This window comes from Nerophis lumbriciformis, linkage group LG03 (genome assembly GCF_033978685.3).
Source record: "Nerophis lumbriciformis linkage group LG03, RoL_Nlum_v2.1, whole genome shotgun sequence".
NCBI lineage: Eukaryota > Metazoa > Chordata > Actinopteri > Syngnathiformes > Syngnathidae > Nerophis > Nerophis lumbriciformis.
The window spans coordinates 10018852-10042978 of NC_084550.2; the positions used below are offsets into that span (position 1 = coordinate 10018852).

General features: G+C 38.9%; 2 protein-coding genes across 3 annotated transcripts in view; one reads left to right on the forward strand and one right to left on the reverse strand.

Moving 5' to 3' along the window:
• wdr31 (WD repeat domain 31) overlaps nucleotides 1–6730 on the forward strand; it is a 37398-nt gene extending 30668 nt beyond the window's left edge. For both annotated transcript variants that reach the window (XM_061928163.2, XM_061928164.1), the window contains exons 8-10: nucleotides 1149–1290; nucleotides 5850–6012; nucleotides 6083–6730. In XM_061928163.2, coding sequence (XP_061784147.1) covers nucleotides 1149–1290; nucleotides 5850–6012; nucleotides 6083–6279 — 502 coding nt within the window. In that variant the 3' untranslated portion in view covers nucleotides 6280–6730. The remainder of the gene's footprint in view (nucleotides 1–1148; nucleotides 1291–5849; nucleotides 6013–6082) is intronic.
• Nucleotides 6731–9849: 3119 nt separating this feature from the next.
• bri3bp (bri3 binding protein) lies at nucleotides 9850–23034 on the reverse strand. The gene is made up of 3 exons (XM_061933413.1): nucleotides 22771–23034; nucleotides 19632–19734; nucleotides 9850–13915 (listed from the first exon to the last, which is right to left on the reverse strand). Exons 1-3 carry the CDS (start codon nucleotides 22948–22950, stop codon nucleotides 13506–13508), a joined length of 693 nt encoding a protein of 230 aa, XP_061789397.1. The 5' UTR covers nucleotides 22951–23034; the 3' UTR covers nucleotides 9850–13505.
• Nucleotides 23035–24127: the final 1093 nt, after the last annotated feature.

Here is a 24127-nt window from a genome sequence, read left to right on the forward strand (position 1 = left end):
CATGAATTGATTAACGTGGACCCCGACTTAAACGAGTTGAAAAACTTATTGGGGTTTTACCATTTAGTGGTCAATTGTACAGAATATGTACTGTACTGTGCAATCTACTAATAAAAGTCTCAATCAATCCCTTCCATCCATCCATCCATCCATTTTCTACCGCTTATTCCCTTTTGGGGTCGCGGGGGCGCTGGAGCCTATCTCAGGAATTGTTGGATAATAAGAGCCTTCTAAATTTGTTTTATAAAATGTCATGTTGGAAAGACAGACGACGAAACTACAAGTTTACACTTGCACAAAAATACATTTACATGTCAAGTTTGCAATTGAATAACTGCTGTATTGTGTATAAATGAGACATAAAAATAGTACCATATAGCACACTGAAAAAAATGTTCAAAAACAAGAAAAAAAAATACAAAAATGAGGTATTTTATTTGAACTAAGCAAAATTATCTGCCAATAGAACAAGAAAATTCGGCTTGTCAAGACTTTCCAAAACAAGTAAAATTAGCTAACCTCAATGAACCCAAAAATACCTTTTTTTTTAAAAAATAAGTATATTCTCACTAAGTGCACTTTTCTTGGTAGAAAAAAAAGACCTTTTTTGCTCAATATGTTGAAAAATATTCTTAAATTAAGTGCTCGTGCCATTATTTTGACAATGATATGCAAAAAAAAAGTAGTTGATGACACAGCTTTGCAACAGTTGATATTCTAGTTTCAAGCATGTTTTACTCAATATCGGTAATAAAATCTCAGCAACAAGCTGTAATATCTTACTGAGATCATTTAGGACCAAAACACTTAAAACAAGTAAAACACTCTAACATCAAATCTGCTTAGTGAGAAGAATTATCTTATCAGACAGAAAATAAGCAAATATCACCCTTATTTGAGATATTTAATCTTACTTAGATTTCAGTTTTTGCAGTGTAGGGGCAATGTAACTGCTGTAGATATTATTTGAAGCATTACTTTTTCGTAACAGTAGTGTAAAAACTAAATTTTTGGGACAAATTACTAGTTGGGAAACAAGGACCCATTAGTAACACAGGGAAATTGCAGCTCACCAACTACAGATTTGCACATGTTTTGGGGATGGCTGTGACATGCTGTAATGGGTGTTGTGTCATGTGGTCGCACAGGGTGTGGGACAGTCGCTCGTGGAAGGTGACCAACACGTTCCCGGCCAAGCAGTACATCCAGACGCACTGTGACGTTTCTCCCGATGGATACTACCTGGTGTCCAGCAGCAACGGCTTTGGGGGCCAAGGCTGTGAAGCCACGGTAAGACCGCCTCCCGTCCGGAGACTGATATTTAGCACCTGGAGTGCTTTGCGTTCCCAGTGCACACGCTAATGTAATGTAGTCATTTTTTGCACGGCCTCATTTTTGGAAATGGACTCGCCATGTGAACACAAGAACGGACTGCCTCCTGTGGGTTCACTATTAGTCCTAAAGTCATTTAAAAAGGACTGAAATCTGAGGACATCCCTGAAGTGGATCAGAACATGGCAGGGGTGTAACGGTACACAAACATTTCGGTTCGGTACCTACCTCGGTTTAGAGGTCACGGTTCGGTTCATTTTCGGTACAGTAAGAAAACAACAAAATATAAATTTTTGGGTTATTTTACCAAATTTGCAAAATCTTTCATCAAAAATATTTTTCTTGGTGGAATATTTGATGTGAAGTAATCGGAACCTTGGATAGGTCAATAATTCATAGTTGATTTTGATTCAATATTATGTTTTGAGCAATGACAGTTTGAAAGGAAAAAAAAACAGCTTTGTTTTATTAGTCAACATTGCAAGTTTTTCTAAATTACATTTCACCTTTAAGCTTTTTTATTTCACCTTTGTTTTGTTTATTTGAATAGTATTTTTAGAATGTGGCATGGGCCTTTAAAACATTAGCTGTGGGCTTCAAATGGCCTCCGGGGCACACTTTTGACACCCCTGCTATAGATAATAAAAAAATTAAATCTGATAAATCTATGGATAAAAAGCAGAGCCTGGCGACGCATGCGCGTTTATCATAACTCTCTCTCTCTCTCTCTGTCTCTGCCCCTCCCTCACCAATGCTGCTGCGCACTATTAGTTTTGTTTTTAACCCCTTCTTAACCCTGAACGTACATTGAAAATACACGCAACCCTAACTCAAAATGCCAGACATTTGAGACATTTAAGAAACTCCGCCATGACAGCTCCACAAAAGGACATGTCCGGTGAAAAGAGGACGTATGGTCACTCTATCGTAGCCTGTTAGCTGCTAGCATGCCGTGTGTTTTTGATTGATTGAAGCTTTTATTAGTAGATTGTACAGTACATATTGACCACTAAATGGTAACACCTAATAAGTTTTCAACTTTTTTAAGTCGGGGTCCACGTAAATCAATTCATGGTAGTGTTGTGCCTCGGTGTTCATTGTTTACACAACGTGCGTTACGCTACTTAATATGTCCGTGTGGAAACTCGTTCGGTACACCTCCGAACCGAACCCCCGTACCGAAACGGTTCAATACAAATACACGTACCATTACACCCCTAGAAAATAGAGTGCAATTTTTTCAAACTTGTGTTACTAAATGTTGCGTCACAGTGCATATAAAACCACTAAGTCCTACAAGAGAACAATTGATATGATTGTCATGTTAGTATGGCGGTCCTTGTATTCATGTGGTGGTCTGTTTTGAGGGTTTGAACCTTTACTCTTGTTTTAGTGAGTGTTCACACATGCACTGCAAAGGAATTTTTTTTGCACTTTCATTGCTCGTTGACCTACTTCTGACCCAAAACAATGAAGTAAAATTGAATCAACTTGTTTATTTGTATGTTAAAGGGGGACCTCGGAGGATAATCTACATCTAAAACACTTCCTTGTGGTCTGAAAGTATTCGATATGCTTTGGTGTCAATTTTGATCCAGTCATTTTTTTATAATCCGTTTTGAGTCTTTCTGCAAGATGCTCGTTTGTGGAGGTGTTACCAGATTGCAAATGAAACATTTCCCCACCCTCTCCAACATTATAGTCAGGGTCGCCTTCCCTCCAACAATATAATCACGGTCGCCTTATTCCCCGCTCCCCTGCCCAAAAACAGTTTTTGGGGAAAAAAAACAACAAAAAAAAACGTCTTAATGGAACAGAACAGCGACTATGCAAAAATGATCACCCATTTAAAAAAAAATAAAAATCGTTCATGAATAAATCTTCAGCTCAGGTAAGGCAGTGCATTATGTGGCCTTCATCATAATTGATCTTTTTTGGAAATGTACACTGTTTACATATGTAGTCTTAGTTGCCGCTGTTTTTATTTTTTTCATTATTTATTTTTATTTTTTTCCCCCATCCATTTTCTACCGCATGTCCCTTTTGGGGTGGCGCGGGGTGTTGGAGCCTATCTCTGCTGCATTCAGGCGGAAGGCGGGGTACACCCTGGACAAGTCGCCACCTCATCGCAGGGCCAACACAGACAGACATGGTCAAAAATAAACAATATATACATTCATCAGGTCATTAAATAAATTGAAAAAAAATCTGCTTTTAGCACCATTTGTCTATTATACCCATGCCAATATTATATGAAAATACTTTTATCCTACCCTATTTGTTTCCTCAGCCTGAAGCAGAGGACAGAGCGTGATTTAACATCCAAATAAGTAAATCCGCCTCGCTATGTCACAACGTTGCCAGACAGCAAAACCCTGCAAACAGTCATCCAAAAATGCATGCAAGCTCACACCAAAATGCATAAACATGATTTGATGCTTTGGTATTGTTTAACATGAGTATCCAGAGTAACAACACCTCAAGTCCCAAGCTGTTTACATGCTTTTTTTTTTTTATTTCTTTGCTATTTGGGCTTATTGGACCCTAATTAGAATAAAAACTAAAAATCATCTTTTGATATGATGTACTCAGTCCATAAGTACACAAATGTGTACTTCATGTTTAGTGACATGCTAATTCTTATTTTTACACTTTTCTTGTTCCAAATTCCATTGTATGTTATACTCTTCTGACACCACCAGATGATATGGTATAAGTGGCCATAAGACCCCAATTCGGTAGTGTACACAATTTTGGAAATAAGAGCTAAAAGGTGCTGTCCACGCATGTGGCTACTAAGCCTTTTAGAGCAGTGGTTCTTAACCATGGTTCGATCGAACCCTAGAGGTTCGGTGAGTCGGCCTCAGGGGTTCGGCGGAGGTTAAGACCAGTGTTGGGTCTAACGCGTTACAAAGTAACGCGTTACTGTAACGCCGTTAGTTTCGGCGGTAACTAGTAATCTAACGCGTTATTTTTTTATATTCAGTAAACTCAGTTACAGTTACTACATGATGCGTTACTGCGTTATTTTACGTTATTTTTCATGTAGTATCGGATAGAAACAGAAGATCTGAGTGTTTTTATTGCAGCGGTGGAAAAGAAAAGGCGTGCTTTGTGTGGGTGGGGGCGGGGGAGACTACCATACCGCAGTTGAGGAGCGCAAGGGAGACGTTCCTCCAGGGCCTAACAACCTTCACTTTACCCGGCAGTGGGTCTTTACAGCTGAGGGTGAATGACAAGACGGGCGGTTTGTTGCAACTTTGTGACTTTATTGGACGCAGCCATCCACCAAGATAGAGCACCTGCACGCACTCACTGTCGCCGCTCGCTCACCTCTCTCGACCACTCACTCACTGACGTCACTCACCTCACACGCTGTCATATCTTAAAGGGCCACACACACACATACGCAACTCTCATAACAACTAACAAGACATCATGGCAAAGCCAGAAGTCGAGTTTTTTTAACATGGAGACATTCTCAATACTTTTCTTTTGTCGAGCACAAAGAAAATAACATTTTAGTTAAATGTAAGTTGTGTCTTTGTTCAAAGATCCTATCTACTTAAAGTTAAAGTGCCATTATGTTGCAGCTATTTAAAATAGTTTTGTCAATTTGTTCTGGCCTGAAATAAATTGGCCCTTTGAAACATATCTTTGTCTTTGTGTGTTGTATGTAGACCACATTGCTTAGCAGAGTTCAGTGATGCAAATGCATGTCAAGTTGATTATTCTCCAGTGCAATAACTGTACTGAAATGAAGGCTAAAAGGGCATTAATGGGAGCCTTTAAAAAAAAAGGGAAAAAAAGAAGTAACTAAATAGTTACTTTTCACAGTAACGCATTACTTTTTGGTGTAAGTAACTGAGTTACTTTTGAAAAAGTAACTAGTAACTGTAACTAGTTACTGGTTTTCAGTAACTAACCCAACACTGGTTAAGACACATCCGACTTATCGTGTAAATAAAAACTTCTCCCTATCAGCGTATTCTGGATGACCCCCAAACAATGTTCCCTCTAATTTTCCATCTGATTTGCAGGTTGTTTGATTGAAACTTGTACTAGTAGATTGCAAAGGAAGAGAATACATTATATGAAACAGTTCAGTACATATTCCGTACGATTGACCACTAAATGATAAAACCCGAATAAGTTTTTCAACTTGTTTAAGTCGGGGTCCACGTCAATCAATTCACGGTAATGTGTGTAATTTGTTGTGAGTTCATGCACTGTTGGTTTTGTTCTTTGAACAAGGTGATGTTCATTTTGTGCACCAGTAAAAAAAACATAACTATTTTTTGAATTGAAAAAACATTTTATTTTTCACTAAAGGGTTCGGTGAATGCGCATATGAAACTGGTGGGGTTCGGTACCTCCAACAAGGTTAAGAACCACTGCTTTTAGATGTTTTAATAGGACAACATTAATCACAGGTCCCCTTTAACTTGAAGCAAATTATCCAGTGATATTTTCATGTTTAAAGAAAAAAAAAAGTGCGTTCTGATCTGCGTCTACAGCTGTGGGACCTTCGTCAGCCGGGTTGCAAGGTGGTGGAGTACCGAGGTCACCTGCAGACCACTGCGTGCTGCGTCTTCCTGCCCACGCCTCCCGGGGGCACTGCTCTGATAGCGACGTCCTCCCACGACAGCTCCGTCAAAATCTGGGACCAGAAGTCCGCAGGTGTGCGAGGTTACATTATAGTCTACGTATTTCAACCCTCCCTTTTTTTACGTTTCTACGCTCTGTCTAGTCTGCTTAGGGACGCTGTCGCTGGACGGCGCCGGTCCTCTGGTGTCTTTGGCACCGAGTGACTCGTCCAATGTGCTGTGCGCCAGCTTCAACAGCGGCCTCCATCACATCCAGGTCATCCAAGGATCAAGCCAGGGTCAAAGTTCCGGGGCGGATGGAGCGAGTGGCCTGGACGTTAGACTGGTGTCCCGCTTCTGACAGCCGTCTTTTTCTACAAGCTAGTTTTTTAACGAAGATTTGGTTTTAGGATTTGGATCCATTTTCTATGAAGCTTATGCTGTTGTGGACTTAAAAGCAAAGGCGGACCACAGCCTCGAGTGGCGCTCAATCACAGCCTGCAGCAGTCAACTATGTGAACCACTGCACCACCAAAGGAAGGTATACTTGGACCTTTTTCTCAAAAGGTAACAATTGTTTTTTTTTTTTCATACTGCCAAATAGAAAGTTGTACTTTTTTGTAGAATGGGACTGTAATGCCATGCTAGTTTTAGCATTTTAGTATTTAAAATGAAGCATGTTTTTAACCGACCAAGCAGCAGATAGTCTAAACTATGCATCGTCCTTTACTAATTTTTAGGTAACTTTGAACAAGTGGGAATATCATTTTTTGCAGAACAAACAAACAAAATAAATCTGTTCTGTGACACTGTTACCGTCTAAAGCGTTTGTTTGCACTTAAATCATGTTTGTCCATGTGGCTTTGTAGCAGATATGGCAGTAAAGCTTTGCGGTGTCCTGGCTGGACCACATTGTATAACCCAAAAAGGACAGTAGGTGATGCTGCTTTTTACACCCTCAATGTTTTTACTGTACTTACATTTAATACATTCATCACAATCATAGTTAAAGTTAAAGTACCAATGATTGTCACACACACACTAGGTGTGGCGAAATTATTCTCTGCATTTGACCCATCACCCTTGATCACCCCCTGGGAGGTGAGGGGAGCAGTGGGCAGCAGCGGTGGCTGCGCCCGGGAATCATTTTGGTGATTTAACCCCCAATTCCAACCCTTGATGCTGAGTGCCAAGCAGGGAGGTAATGGGTCCCATTTTTATAGTCTTTGGTATGACTCGGCCGGGATTTGAACTCCCAACCTACCGCTTGCCAACCCTCCCGGATTTTCCGGGAGACTCCCGAAATTCAGCACCTCTCCCGAAAACCTCCCGGGACAAATTTTCTCCCGAAATTCAGGCGGACTCAGGTCCATAATAACAAATATTTTATTTGAGTATTAACCCACAATTTAAACAGCATACCTGCCCAATCACATTATAACTGTAGAATTATGTAGGGTGAGTTCTTGGTTTCTTATGTGGGTTTATTGTTAGGCAGTTTCATTAACGTCCTCCCAGCGCGGCAACACACAACAACAGCAGTCACGTTTTTCGTCTACCGTAAAGCAGTTCGTCTGCCGTAAACAGCAATGTTGTGACACTTAAACAGGACAATACTGCCATCTACTGCATTTGATGAAAGCACTTTTGTGCGTGCCACACATCAATGCATCATCAGAGAGGGTGTTCAGCATGGTTCGAAAAATAGTGACAGAGAATAGAACAAGGATGGACAATTCAACCCATAACTCAACAATGAGTAGATGAGTGTTGTGTGTGTGTAAATAAATGAACACTGAAATTAAAGTATTTATTTTATATATATATATATATATATATATATATATATATATATATGTATATATACTGTATATATATATGTATGTATGTGTGTGTATATAATATGAAATACTTGACGTTCAGTGAATTCTAGCTGTGTGTGTATGTACACACATATATATATATATATATATATATATATAGCTAGAATTCACTGAACGTCAAGTATTTCTTATATATATATATATATATAAGAAATACTTGACGTTCAGTGAATTCTAGCTACCCTATATATATATATATATATATATATATATATATATATATATATATATATAATGTGTATATGTGTGTGTATATGTATGTGTATATATAAAGAAATACTTGACGTTCAGTGAATTCTAGCCATATATATATATATATATATATATATATATATATATATATATATATATATATATATATATATTTGTGTGTACGTATGTGTGTACATACACACACACACACAGCTAGAATTCACTGAACGTCAAGTATTTCATTCATATATATATATATATATGAAATACTTGACTTGGTGAAATCTAGCTGTAAATATACTCCTCCCCTTTTAGCCACGCCCCCGTCCCACCACGCCCACCCCTACCCCCCGAAATCGGAGGTCTCAAGGTTGGCAAGTATGATCACAATTGTAGTCTGTAATAGTGTACATGGTGGAATCCAAATTTAGTCTTGTATTGCTACCTAGTGCACTGCAAGAAGTCAGTGTTCAAAAACAAGGGAAAAAAAATACAAAATGAGGGGTATTGTATTTGAACTAATTATCTGCCAATAGAACAAGAAAATTTGGCTTTTTGTCAAGACTTTCCAAAACAAGTACAATTAGCTAACCTCAATGAACCCAAAATTACCTTAAAATAAGTATATTCTCACTAATAAGTGCACTTTTCTTGGTAGGAAAAAAAAAAGAAACTTTTTTGCTCAATATGTAGAAAAATATTCTTAAATTAAGTAAATGGTAGTGCCATTATCTTGACATAATATCATATGCGTTCGGTATCATGGTTTTTTTTTTTGTTCATGCTTGAAGTAAGAAATTACTTTAAAAAAGTAGTTTTATACTTGTGAGTGTTTACACAGCTTTGCAACAGTTGATATTCTAGTTTCAAGCATGTTTTACTCAATATAGGTCATCAAATCTCAGTAACAAGCTGTAATATCTTACTGAGATCCTTTAGGACCAAAACCCTTAAAACAAGTAAAACACACTAACATAAAATCTGCTTAGTGCATACTTGCCAACCTTGAGACCTCCGATTTCGGGAGGTGGGGGGGTGTGGTTAAGAGGGGAGGAGTATATTTACAGCTAGAATTCACCAAGTCAAGTGTGTGTGTAATACTTGAATTTCAGTGTTCATTTATTTACACATATACACACTCATCTACTCATTGTTGAGTTAAGGGTTGAATTGTCCATCCTTGTTCTATTCCGTCACTATTTTTCTAACCATGCTGAACACCCCCGTCTGATGATGCATTCTGCTTCGTCTCCTTGTTTTGTGCGCAGTAGATGTTGTCACATATGCATGTACAGTAGATGGCAGAATTGTCCTGTTTAAGAGTGTCACAACATTGCTGTTTACGGCAGACGAACTGCTTTACAGTAGACGAAAACGTGACTGTGTGTTGTTGCTGCGCTGGGAGGACGTTAATGAAACTGCCTAACAAATAAACCCACATAAGAAACCAAGAACTCGCCCTCCATCATTCTACAGATATAAAGTAATTGGGCAGGCACGCTGTTTATATTGTGGGAAAGCGGACGTGAAAAGAGGCTGTCGACACGTCACTCAGGTCTGCATGGAGCTGGAGGGGGCGTGGCCTCCAGTTCGGCCTGATTTTCGGGAGAAAATTTGTCCCGGGAGGTTTTCGGGAGAGGCGCTGAATTTCGGGAGTCTCCCGGAAAATCCGGAAGGGTTGGCAAGTATGGCTTAGTGAGAAGAATTATCTTATCAGACAGAAAATAAGCAAATATCACCCTTATTTGAGATATTTCAGTTTTTGCAGTGTGGGGAAGCTTCAACAATTTGATCTAAAAATATCTTCCCAAGAGAGACTATTTGTTTATGACCGTAGTAACACATGGAAGACGTCATCCTATTGGAGTCAGTTTATTTTATTTAAATACATAGTTTTCATACACACAACAGAAGCTGATTGGCTACCAACATGTTTGCTTAAAAACACACATCAGTTTTTCAACATTTGACATGGCCTATTCTAAAGAAAGCACATTTAACTGATAGAAAAAACAAAACCGTTTCAAGTTGGCACAGAAAAAAAGGCAGAAAATGAAATAACAAGAGTAGCAAGTATTTGTGAATGGAATAATTGGGTAGGTTTGCCAGCAAGTTTACATCATATTCAGTGTTTAAGACTTGAAAAAACAAACTAAAATCCAATGTAAAATGGAACAAATGCCACTTTAAAATCCATAATGACCTTTTGTAAACTTGATTCAACAATGTAACACTATTTGAATGACATGTTTCAACAAACACACTTTTTTAAAACCACTTTTTATATAAATACACACAAACAAAACACATGCGGTCGTCAGAGTACTAAAACATGCAGCGGCAACAGAACTTCCGGCTTTAACAAGAACTGCCTTCTTCCCCATTGAGGACTTTTTGAACGGTTCAAAAAGGCTAATACAACAATCAATGTTTACTTATATAGACCTAAATCACGAGTGTCTCAAAGTCGTTGGATGTCATTGTGGCGTGTGCATCCTCTGCTCAGATCCCACATGAGGGCAAGATGTATTGACTATACTTGAGTAATTAGTGCAATAAACTGCAGACTGAAACTACATGACCCCATTTCCCTTATGACTAATTGCAGGGACTTTTAACTCCATTATTTAGCAGAATTGGACTTAAATCCAATAGTTCAAATGTACCACATGAACATACCGTATTTTTCGGACTAGAAGTCGCAGTTTTTTTCATAGTTTGGCCGGGGGTGCGATTTATACTCAAGAGCGACTTGTGTGAAATTAACACATTAGTGTAAAATATCAAATATTATTTAGCTCATTCACATAAGAGACTAGATTTATAAGATTTCATGGGATTTAGCGATTAGGAGTGACAGATTGTTTGGTAAACGTATAGCATGTTATAGTTACCGTATTTTTCAGACTATAAGTCGCAGTTTTTTTCATAGTTTGGCCGGGGGTGAGACTTATACTTAGGAGCGACCTATGTGTGAAATTAACACATTACCGTAAAATATCTAATTATTTAGCTCATTCACGTAAGAGACTAGATTTATAAGATTTCATGGGATTTAGCGATTAGGAGTGACTGTTTGTTTGGTAAACTTATAGCATGTTCTATGGTATAGTTACCGTATTTTTCGGACTAGAAGTCGCAGTTTTTTTTCATAGTTTGGCCGGGGGTGCGACTTATACTCAGGAGCGACTTATGTGTGAAATTATAACATTACCGTAAAATATCATATTATTTATCTCATTCACGTAAGAGACTAGACGTATAAGATTTCATGGGATTTAGCGATTAGGAGTGAGATTGTTTAGTAAACGTATAGCATGTTCTATATGTTATAGTTATTTGAATGACTCTTACCATAATATGTTACGTTAACATACCAGGCACGTTCAATCAATCAATGTTTGTTTATATAGCCCTAAATCACAAGTGTCTCAAAGGGCTGCACAAGCCACAACGACATCCTCGGTACAGAGCCCACATAAGGGCAAGGAAAAACTCACCCCAGTGGGACGTCGATGTGAATGACTATGAGAAACCTTGGAGAGGACCGCATATGTGGGTTCTCAGTTGGTTATTTATGCCTCATATAACATACACTTATTCAGCCTGTTGTTCACTATTCTTTATTTATTTTATATTGCCTTTCAAATGTCTATTCTTGGTGTTGGCTTTTATCAAATAAATTTCCCCAAAAAATGCGACTTATGTTTTTTTCCTTCTTTATTATGCATTTTCGTCAGGTGCGGTGCGACTTATACTCCGAAAAATACGGTATTTGAATGACTCTTACCATATGTTATGTTAACATACCAGGCACGTTCTCAGTTGGTTATTTATGCCTCATATAACGTACACTTATTCAGCCTGTTGTTCACTATTTATTTATTTATTTTAAATTGCCTTTCAAATGTCTATTCTTGGTGTTGGCTTTTATCAAATACATTTCCCCAAAAAATGCGACTTATACTCCAGTGCGACTTATGTTTTTTTCCTTCTTTATTATGCATTTTCGGCCGGTGCGACTTATACTCCGAAAAATACGGTATTTGAATGACTCTTACCATAATGTTACGTTAACATACCAGGCACGTTCTCAGTTGGTTATTTATGCCTCATATAACGTACACTTATTCAGCCTGTTGTTCACTAATCTTTATTTATTTTATATTGCCTTTCAAATGTCTATTCTTGGTGTTGGCTTTTATCAAATACATTTCCCCAAAAAATGCGACTTATACTCCAGTGCGACTTATGTTTTTTTCCTTTATTATGCATTTTCGGCCGGTGCGACTTATACTCCGAAAAATACGGTATTTGAATGACTCTTACCATAATGTTACGTTAACATACCAGGCACGTTCTCAGTTGGTTATTTATGCCTCATATAACGTACACTTATTCAGCCTGTTGTTCACTATTTATTTATTTTAAATTGCCTTTCAAATGTCTATTCTTGGTGTTGGCTTTTATCAAATAAATTTCCCCAAAAAATGCGACTTATACTCCAGTGCGACTTATGTTTTTTCCCTTCTTTATTATGCATTTTCGGCCGGTGCGACTTATACTCCGAAAAATACGGTATTTGAATGACTCTTACCATAATGTTACGTTAACATACCAGGCACGTTCTCAGTTGGTTATTTATGCATCATAACGTACACTTATTCAGCCTGTTGTTCACTATTTATTTTAAATTGCCTTTCAAATGTCTATTCTTGGTGTTGGGTTTTATCAAATTTCCCCCAAAAATGCGACTTATGTTTTTTTCCTTTATTATGCATTTTCGGCCGGTGCGACTTATACTCCAAAAAATTCGGTACTTAATAAATGATGTACCATTACCATGTTGAGATTTAGTGCATTAGCGTGTAAATATTAGGTGGTTCTAGTGGTCAACATATACAAAATTGCCCTCAAGAGTCCTGAATGTTGGTTGAAAGAGGAAAAGGAATGCGATCCAGAATGGTGCACTCTACATATCCATCAGGCATTAAAAGCAACCTTTAAAGGAACTACTTTGTTCTCCTAAAAGGGCCGATGGCAGGACACTGATGGAAAAGTGAATTATAATTGAAAATGCGCCTCTAAGTGCTGAGCGGGAGGAGGTGATGCATGCGGACTAAGGACCTGAAGAAACACCCTTTTTAAATCCAGTCATTCAAATGTATTCTAAGAGGGGAAGCTGCAAATTCCACATTATCCTCAAACTTCCTGTTGGTGGTGTGTCCCAATACTTAAGCCCATACAGGAAGTCACTAACAAGATACAGGAAATACAATAAATAAAAAGGTACTATCACTGTACTTTTGGCCCCAGTGTTGTACACACTGTACGTAAAAGTTGTGGAATAACATTAAAAACGCAACTTGATAGCCCAGCGTGTGAGCTTGTCTTTCCAAAACACTTTGAAAAAAATGCTGGAGGCATCATAAAGTTGTCTTGATTTCTTCACATTTCAGATTCAAGCAGGTAAAAAATAAAAACGAAATAACAGATGTTGTCTCCAGCGCTTCTACTCCGTGCGCTCCAGGCCGTCTATGACCCGACTCAGCCTGATGTTCAGCAGCCTGATCTGCGTGTCTAGTTGGTCCACCTTCTCCTCCAGCGAGCCGCCGCCGCGCTGCCAGTACACGCCCACGGGCCCCGTCATGAAGTAAAACGCCATGACCACGCACAGCGGCAGCACGGCGCGCTCGGGGTCGCCCTCGAACTTCTGCAGGACGTAGAGGCAGGACAGGGCCAGGAGGACCACGCGGGCCAGCCAGAAGAAGCGGCCGAAGACGGCGTGCAGCAGGTAGAAGACGCCGCCCAGGAACATGGAGAGGAACCAGAAGGCCACCAGGACGCCGGCCACCAGGAGGAGGGCGCGTGCCGGCGAGCTGCTCAGGGACGCCGGGCTGAAGTAGTGGCTGAGGTTGGACGCTACGTGTGGGAGCAAAGGCATCAAGTCACGTGAGCACTTACACTTCTAATACTTCACATTGTGGCTGGCTAGTTACTGAACAGCAGAGAGTAGCAGGCCTTTTATAACATTCAAAGTCTTAGACCTTTCATATTTTGAGAAACTAACCTCGCCACACTTCTGAGACTAAAATGTGCATGCAGCCACACCCTAGTGTTTTCCCCATACCAATATTTTGGTACTTTTCTAAATAAAAGGGACCACGAAAAATGGCATTATTGGCTTTATATTAACAAATCTTACAGTACATTAAACATGTTTCTTATTGCAAGTTTGTCCTTAAATAAAATAGTGAACACTGAACATACAATCCTCCTAATTTAGCTGCTGACGTATGCAGTAAAAAAATGTTGGCCCACCCCTATAATCTTATTCATTTTCTACAGTAAATCTATCTTGACAAAAAAAAACTGACTTGCGTGTTGTATGGGAGCAGTTAATAATGGTTATGTGCAGTAAAACTTTTCTCATTTTAATATATGTTCCTAAGTTTGTGTTGGACGTCTTCGATGAAGAGAGCAGTTATGATTTTGGTTTAAAGAGTAAATAACTAAAAACTAAACTAAAACATTGTTTTGTCTAAACTAGGGTTGTCCCGATAACAATATTTTGGTACCAGTATCAAAATGTTTTTCGATACTTTTCTAAATATAGAACCACGAAAATGGCATTATTGGCTTTATTTTAAAGGGGAACATTATCACAATTTCAGAATGGTTAAAACCATTAAAAATCAGTTCCCAGTGGCTTATTATATTTTTCTAAGTTTTTTTCAAAATTTTACCCATCACGCAATATCCCTAAAAAAAAAAAGCTTCAAAGTGCCTGATTTTTAACCATCGTTATAAACACCCGTCCATTTTCCTGTGACGTCACATAGTGAATACAAACAAACATGGCAGAAAGAACAGCAAGCTATAGCGACATTAGCTCGGATTCAGACTCGGATTTCAGCGGCTTAAGCGATTCAACAGATTACGCATGTATTGAAACGGATGGTTGTAGTGTGGAGGCAGGTAGCGAAAACGAAATTGAAGAAGAAACTGAAGCTATTGAGCCATATCGGTTTGAACCGTATGCAAGCGAAACCGACGAAACCGACACGACAGCCAGCGACACGGGAGAAAGCGAGGACGAATTCGGCGATCGCCTTCTAACCAACGATTGGTATGTGTTTGTTTGGCATTAAAGGAAACTAACAACTATGAACTAGGTTTACAGCATATGAAATACATTTGGCAACAACATGCACTTTGAGAGTGCAGACAGCCCAGTTTTCATCAATTAATATATTCTGTAGACATACCCTCATGTCAGCAGGCCAGGGAAGCTAGGGTCGATATTCTTCTCTTGATCATCTTCGGTGGCATAAGGGTCGATGTGAGCCAAGACATCCAGCGGGTTTAGCTCGCTCGTCTGCGGGAACAAACTGCCGCCATTGCTTGCCGCGCTACCGAGGGCCTTTGTCCCTGAATTGCTCACACACTCCGGCAGATTCAATGGGGGTCTGGCGGCAGGTTTCTTTGACTTTATCGTTGGAAATGCATCTGCTTTGAGTGTCGCAGGATATCCACACATTCTTGCCATCTCTGTCGTAGCATAGCTTTCGTCGGTAAAGTGTGCGGAACAAACGTCCAATTTCTTGCCACTTTCGCATCTTTGGGCCACTGGTGCAACTTGAATCCGTCCCTGTTCGTGTTGTTACACCCTCCGACAACACACCGACGAGGCATGATGTCTCCAAGGTACGGAAAATAACAGCTGATTTGACTCGGTGTTTGAGAAAATGGCGGATTGCTTCCCGATGTGACGTCATCGCTCCGAGAGCGAATAATAGAAAGGCGTTTAATTCGCCAAAATTCACCCATTTAGAGATCGGAAATCGGTTAAAAAAATATGGTCTTTTTTCTGCAACATCAAGGTATATATTGACGCTTACATAGGTATGGGGATAATGTTCCCCTTTAAATAAAATAGTGAACACTGAACATACAATCCTCCAAATTTAGCTGCTGACGTATGCAGTAAAAAATGTTGGCCCACCCCTATAATCTTATTCATTTTCTACAGTAAATCTATATCTTGACAAAAGACTTGTGTGTTGTATGGGAGCAGTTAATAATGGTTATGTGCAGTAAAACTTTTCATGAACCTTAATGTGTGTTCCTAAGTTTGTGTTAGAGAGCGGTTATGATTTTGGTTTAAAGAGTAAATAACTAAAAACTAAACTAAAACATTGTTTTGTCCAAACTAGGGTTGTCCCGGTACCAATGTTTTGGTACCAGTATCAAAATGTATTGCGATACTTTTCTAAATAGAGAACCACGAAAATGGCATTATTGGCTTTATTTTAACAAAAAAATCTTAGGGTTCATTAACATGTTTCTTATTGCAATCGAAGAACAATTTTGTCCTTAAATAAAATAGTGAACATACTAGACCACTTGTCTTTTAGTAGTAAGTAAGCAAACAAAGACTCCTAATTAGTCTGCTGACGTATGCAGTAACATATTGTGTCATTTTCCATTCTATTTTGTCAAAATTAAGGACAAATGGTAGAAAATTAATTATTAATCTACTTCATTTACTGTTAATATCTGCTTACTTTCACTTTTAACATGTTCTAACTACACTTCTGTTAAAATGTAATAATCACTTATTCTTCTGTGTGGATGATACCACAAATTTGGGTATCAATCCGATACCAAGTCGTTACAGGATCATACATTGGTCATATTCAAAGTCCTTATGTGTCCTTGGGACATATTTCCTGACTTTACAAACATATGATTTTTTTTTAAAGCTGTTGCGATGCCAAAAAATATCAACTCGATACGCTATTGTACTTGGTATCATTACAGTGGATGTCAGGTGTAGACCCCCCAATGGCGTTTGTTTACGTTTTGATGCCGGTGCATTTACAAACATATGATTTTTTTTTTTTTTTTTTTAAAGCTGTTGCGATGCCAAAAAATATCAACTCGATACGCTATTGTACTTGGTATCATTACAGTGGATGTCAGGTGTAGATCCCCCAATGGCGTTTGTTTACGTTTTGATTCCGGTGCGCTACGGTGCGTAGTGAAGCATGTTTAGCTATTCCTCGTTCTGCAGGGATGATACTTGTAAGAAACGTACTTTATTTGTCGCCATGGAGACCAGGATTAGTGATTTAGAAGTAGCTAAACCACTGCCGACTGCGGCTGGACTTTAGCCGCTAGCTAGCCATGTCTTAAAGCACCTCTTCCTGAGGGTATTTCAGTGTTATAACTTCACCTTTATCGTCAATTATTAAGCCAAAAGGCGCCCATTCCCCCTTTTCTGTCTACACACTGTCTGCTTGTAAGTACTCTGTTTGTGCGCTGCCGAACATGCTCGTCTGCTCGTAAAACCAGCAATGAGACAACGGGGCGCGGGACCGGTACTCTTCAAATGTGGTATGATTCATTAGTATTGCGGTACTATACTAATACTAGTATACCGTACAACCCTACCACACCCTTATCACTGCTTGCAAACAGAAAAATAGTCTATTTGGAGGGGATTTTACATGCTGTATGGTATCCATAATTTGTTATTGGACAAGGTCTTTGTCACTTGTACTAAAGGATGTAACTATATGACATATTGTGACTAAAATGATCAGTTATCACAGTATTAAATGTGCATAATATTTTTTATAATTAAAATAGACACTGTCAAAAAACAGTATTTTGCATGTTTTGTTTCTTAAGCTTCACTGAGTTTGTCTTTATGTTATGTTTCAATGGCTAAGCTTTTATTTTGAATTTTGCTTTGTACTGTAGCACTTTAAGATTTATTTAAATGATTGTTGCAGAACAAAATATTTATATCTGGTGGTTATTGGGGTGACCTACTGTTCTGTTCAGTGGTCCTTTTTTAAAGGGGAACATTATCACCAGACCTATGTAAGCGTCAATATATACCTTGATGTTGAAGAAAAAAGACCATATATTTTTTTAACCGATTTCCGAACTCTAAATGGGTGAATTTTGGCGAATTAAACGCACAACGTGACGTCACATCGGGAAGCAATCCGCCATTTTCTCAAACACCGAGTCAAATCAGCTCTGTTAGTTTCCGTTTTTTCTACTGTTTTCCGTACCTTGGAGACATCATGCCTCGTCGGTGTGTTGTCGGAGGGTGTAACAACACGAACAGGGACGGATTCAAGTTGCACCAGTGGCCCAAAGATGCGAAAGTGGCAAGAAATTGGACGTTTGTTCCGCACACTTTACCGACGAAAGCTATGCTACGACAGAGATGGCAAGAATGTGTGGATATCCTGCGACACTCAAAGCAGATGCATTTCCAACGATAAAGTCAAAGAAATCTGCCGCCAGACCCCCATTGAATCTGCCGGAGTGTGTGAGCAATTCAGGGACAAAGGTCCTCGGTAGCACGGCAAGCAATGGCGGCAGTTTGTTCCCGCAGACGAGCGAGCTAAACCCCCTGGATGTCTTGGCTCACACCGTCCCTTATGCCACCGAAGATGATCAAGAAAAGAATATCGACCCTAGCTTCCCTGGCCTGCTGACATCAACTCCAAAACTGGACAGATCAGCTTTCAGGAAAAGATAGCGGATGAGGGTATGTCTACAGAATATATTAATTGATGAAAATTGGGCTGTCTGCACTCTCAAAGTGCATGTTGTTGCCAAATGTATTTCATATGCTGTAAACCTAGTTCATAGTTGTTAGTTTCCTTTAATGCCAAACAAACACATACCAATCGTTGGTTAGAAGGCGATCGCCAAATTCGTCCTTGCTTTCTCCCGTGTCGCTGGCTGACGTGTCGTTTTCGCTTGCATACGGTTCAAACCGATATGGCTCAATAGCTTCAGTTTCTTCTTCAATTTCGTTTTCGCTACCTGCCTCCACACTACAACCATCCGTTTCAATACATGCGTAATCTGTTGAATCGCTTAAGCCGCTGAAATCCGAGTCTGAATCCGAGCTAATGTCGCTATAGCTTGCTGTTCTATGCGCCATGTTTGTTTGTGTTGGCATCACTATGTGACGTCACAGGAAAATGGACGGGTGTATATAACGATGGTTAAAATCAGGCACTTTGAAGCTTTTTTTTTTAGGGATATTGCGTGATGGGTAAAATTTTGAAAAAAACTTCGAAAAATAAAATAAGCCACTGGGAACTGATTTTTAATTGTTTTAACCCTTCTGAAATTATGATAATGTTCCCCTTTAACGCACTGTTAAAAACCTCTTCGTCTTGTATTGACTATAGAAAGCTCACTGTGCTAAGAGGGCACGGCTTGTAGGTTCCATGTACACTATTTAATAGCTTATTTGCTCAGACAGTATTGTTTAATATATATATTGGGGTATGTTAATGAGGAACAATGTCATCTCGTTTTCATGTTAGCATTGAAGGCAGCAGTTAGTCTGTGGAGTTATCAATTGTTTTGATCATTTTAATTTAAAACGGTAATACTAACCGTGGGGAGTTGACCCAAGGTTTTTTTTTACAGTAAATCCCTAACTGTACTAATTTCAAATAATTTTGGCGCCACCTGTTCACGGAAGGGATGTGTACATTTGAGGTGCAGCGTTTATTCGTTTAAGTAGATGACGCATGTGGCGATTCATTGAAACATGGCCACGCTAAAGAAATTCAGGTTACATGTTGACACTTACAGTCAATGCCCATCACGTCCAGGAGATCAGACCAGATCTTCCAGACTGTGTCGAGAAAGGAATCCACTCCATGAACAAAGCGCTCTGTCGCTTTGGAGAAAAACTGGAAAAGAATAAAGAGAAATTAATCTAAACTTAAATAACTGGTTGCCAATAACTACAATGTACCCGCCAGGACATGGTGACCTGGGAATGAACACAAATACAGTGGAACAAGTTCCATATGAGGCCATTTGGTTTATGGGATGGAGACCCTGTTAAATTTGTTTAGTTTTGCATAGCTCATAACACTATCTGTAATATTGGCTGCATTTCAGATGTGTGCCATGTTGTTCCAGACCACAGCAAACATTATCTAGCTTGCCAAAGATTGTAATCTATAAAAAAAAAAAAAAAAAAAAAAAGACAGCCTGCCGTGTCCTTTAACTTAGACATACATTTATACCTTTGGCCATTCTAAGCCAGTTATTTCCAGAAGTTATCTCAGAGTAGCCTCTGATTTACTAATGTTGTAAAAATGTGTACAATAAATATTACGTTTCAACATTTCTGTCAACGAAGATTTGCCTCAGCCTGCGACGCGTTCATTTTGATAGTAGGCTATTATAGCTAATATAGACACATCTGTGGTCTTCATTATAACACTTATATGCACCTTTTTAAAGCAGGGGTGCTCATTACGTCGATCGCGAGCTACCGGTCGATCGTGGAGGGTGTGTCAGTCGATCACCAGCCAGGCATTCAAAAAGTAGTCCTAAAAATGAGCGATCATAAATCTTCACTATGACGTCACTTGATTGACATTCACGGCACCCGAGGGTCTTCTGAGATGACGCTGGCTGCTGCCAGTTCATTAAAATTACCGACAGGAAGGCGAGAAACACTTTATTTCAACAGACTCTGGCGCCGTACCTGTCGTCAAAACGCCAAAGACCGACTGCACAGTTGCACAATAAAAGCCCTGCTTCATCCTGCCTGCGCTAACAAAATAAGAGTCTCAGAAAGCTGGCGTGCACAAGCTAACAAGCTACGGAGTTTGCCGACAATGTATTTCTTGTAAAGTGTACACAAAGGAGTACGGAAGCTGGATAAATAAGATGCCAAAAACCAACCACTTTCATGTGGTATTGGACAGAAAGGAGGACTTTTTTTCTCCTCCATTCGAAAATGCGGACGTTATCAGCACCACTGTCTGATTCCTATCAATGCAAGTCATCAGAATCAGGTAATACACCAACTTATATTCTTGTCTTCATGAAAGAAAGGAATCTGTGTTAAACATGCTTGTATTATCTTTAAACACCTTTAACTTATTAACAATATTAACTGTGTTAAATATGCTTGTATTATCTTTAAACACCTTTAACTTGTTAACATTAACTGTGTTAAACATGCTTGTATTATCTTTAAACACCTTTAACTTATTAACAATATCCATCCATCCATCCATTTTCTACCGCTTATTCCCTTTGGGGTCGCGGGGGGCGCTGGAGCCTATTAACTGTGTTAAATATGCTTGTATTATTAAACACCTTTAAGTTGTTAACAATATTAACTGTGTTAAACATGCTTGTATTATCTTTAAACACTTTTAACTTAACTATGTGTTAAACATGCTTGTATTATCTTTAAACACCTTTAACTTAACAATATTAACTGTGTTAAACATGCTTGTATTATCTTTAAACACCTTTTAAGTTAACAATATTAACTGTGTTAAACATGCTTGTATTAAACACCTTTAAGTTCTTAACAATATTAACTGTGTTAAACATGCTTGTATTATCTTTAAACACTTCTAACTTATTAACTATAAGTGTTAAACATGCTTGTATTTTCATTAAACACCTTTAATTTATTAACAAAATTAACTGTGTTAAACATGCTTGTATTATCTTTAAACACCTTTAACTTAACAAAAACATATATTTCATAAATAAGTAAATATAAATGATATATATGAATGAGGTAGATCCCCATGACTTGATCAATTGAAAAGTAGCTCGCCTGCAGAAAAAGTGTGATCACCCCTGTTTTAAAGCAAATGTGTTATTGACTCCATTGTTTCCTTGTGTCTGCGATGAGGTGGCGACTTGTCCAGGGTGTACCCCGCCTTCCGCCCGAATGCAGCTGAGATAGGCTCCAGCGACCCGAAAGGGACAAGCGGTAGAAAATGGACGATGGATGTTTTTGATTGATTGAGACTTTTATGAGTAGATTGCACAGTACAGTACATATTCTGTACAATTGACCACTAAATGGTAACACCCGAAAAAGTTTTTCAACTTGTTTAAGTCGGGGTCCACTTAAATCAATTCATGGTACAAATATATACTATCAGCATAATTCAGTCAACACACAAGTTAATCATCAGAGTATATACATTGAATTATTTACATTATTTACAATCCGGGGTGTGGGGGTTAGTTTAAGGTTGTAGTTGCCTGGAGGTGTTCTTTTAGTGCGGTTTTGAAGGAGGATAGAGATGCACTTTCTTTTACACCTGTTGGGAGTGCATTCCATATTGATGTGGCATAGAAGGAGAATGAATTATGAGTTGTTTCCTTGTGTAAGGGAATCTGAGCGTTAACTCAAATTCCATTTGATGGCACACATGAGCTTACACTAAAATACGTATAACTACTAGAGGTCCTAAATGACCTAATTTTAATCAATTTCGAATGCAGCTGGGGTAGGCTCCAGCGAGCCCGAATGGGACAAGCTGTAGAAAATGGATGGATTCTAACCTATTTGGCCGAGTAAATTTGAGTACACCGGAAGTAGCAATAGCTGACCACACCGGAAGTAGCAATAGCTGACAAGCTAGCAAGATGAGCGGTCGACAATAAATGACTGGTAATTTGACTCTATTCAGTTGTAATAACTTTCAATGAAAATATCTAACAATAGTAACTAAAATAATTTTTAATAAACATATCTACGATACACGATAATTGACAGTAACTAGTGATAAGTGAAAATATGCTACATTTGCTAGTTAATGCTTTTTAAGCTAAAACCGAGCTAACTGCCCCACCATTTAAGATTTAATTCCTTACCAGCAATATTACTTTTTTTTTTAATTTTAATTTTAATTTTTTAAACCGCTGAATGATTATCCCAGATGTTACCAACTCACCTTGTACAGGCCTCGGATGCTGTCCTCGCCGAACACGCTGCTGAGGGTCTGATAGACGCCGTTCGCCGCCCGTCGGAAGCTGTTTTGGCTACTGCCCGTACGGCTTCTCGCCGCTTCGGCTTCCGAAAACATGGAGGCGGAAAGCCGCAGAAAAAGCAAAGCGAATGTCGTGGATGTCATGTTGGCGTGCAATGAAAATGTGTGGCGCCGCAGACGTCTTTGGTTGCTGGGTGTTAGGATGTCGACCAGTGACGCATTCACGTACACCGGTTTTCCACCAATGAAGGTTCTTCTCAAGGCGGTTCACTTGTAATTGTTTAATTTGGCGGCCAAAAACAGTGAAATTGGTGGCTGGGACCTGAATCTAATAATCTTAAACAACAATTTAGCATGTATTCCAAAGATCGGTCTTGAGTAACGTGAATACTGTGCAGATTCTAGAAAGTTCCATTTTTTACGTGTAACACAAACGCCACACAATGCTCATTGACTCGCTGCTGCTCTCTATCGGCCAATGTAATTTGACTTAGACTTCCTTTTTTATTGTCATTCAAATTTGAACTGAACAGTACAAATAAGACATTTCGTTACATAAGCTCATGGTAGTGCAGGATAAAAAAGCAATAAGGTGCATAAATAAATAGGTTACTGTACAGATAAATATATTGCACTTTTTCCACATGCGTCCACGTTTATGGATGTATGTTATATTGTCCTTTTTATTCCAGTGTAATATTTGAATTACACTTCCAAACTGTAAGAAATGTAATTAAAAAAAAAATAATAGAAAAAAAAAGTTTGAGTTTTTCTCTCTTCATAAAAGGCTACCAAAAAGCTAATGTGTACCGTAGGCATTATCAGCAAGTTTAAGGTAGATAATTTGTACAAATCCAATCCACTTTTTTTATATAGCACATTTAAACAACAAAAATGTTTCCAAAGTGCTGCACAACAATATTAAAGAGCTCTCTCCCGGATGCAGTTAGTCCAGAACGTGGCAGCACGACTTTTAACAGGGGCCAGGAAACGCGAGCATATAACCCCAATTCTTCAGAGTTTGCACTGGCTCACTGTTCATTTTAGAATTGATTTTAAAACCTGTTTGTTTTTAAAACTTTACATGGACTGGCACCTCAATATATCTCGGACCTCATCCAAATTTATACTCCTGCGGGCGCTCTGAGGTCCGAGAGCCAGCTCCAGCTCGTGGTGCCCAAGACCAGACTTAAAACCAGGGGAGACAGGGCCTTCTCTGTGGTCGGCCCTAAGCTCTGGAACACTCTGCCCCTCCATGTTCAAACTGCTCCCACAGTGGAGTGTTTTAAGTCTCGTCTTAAGACTCACTTTTATTCTCTGG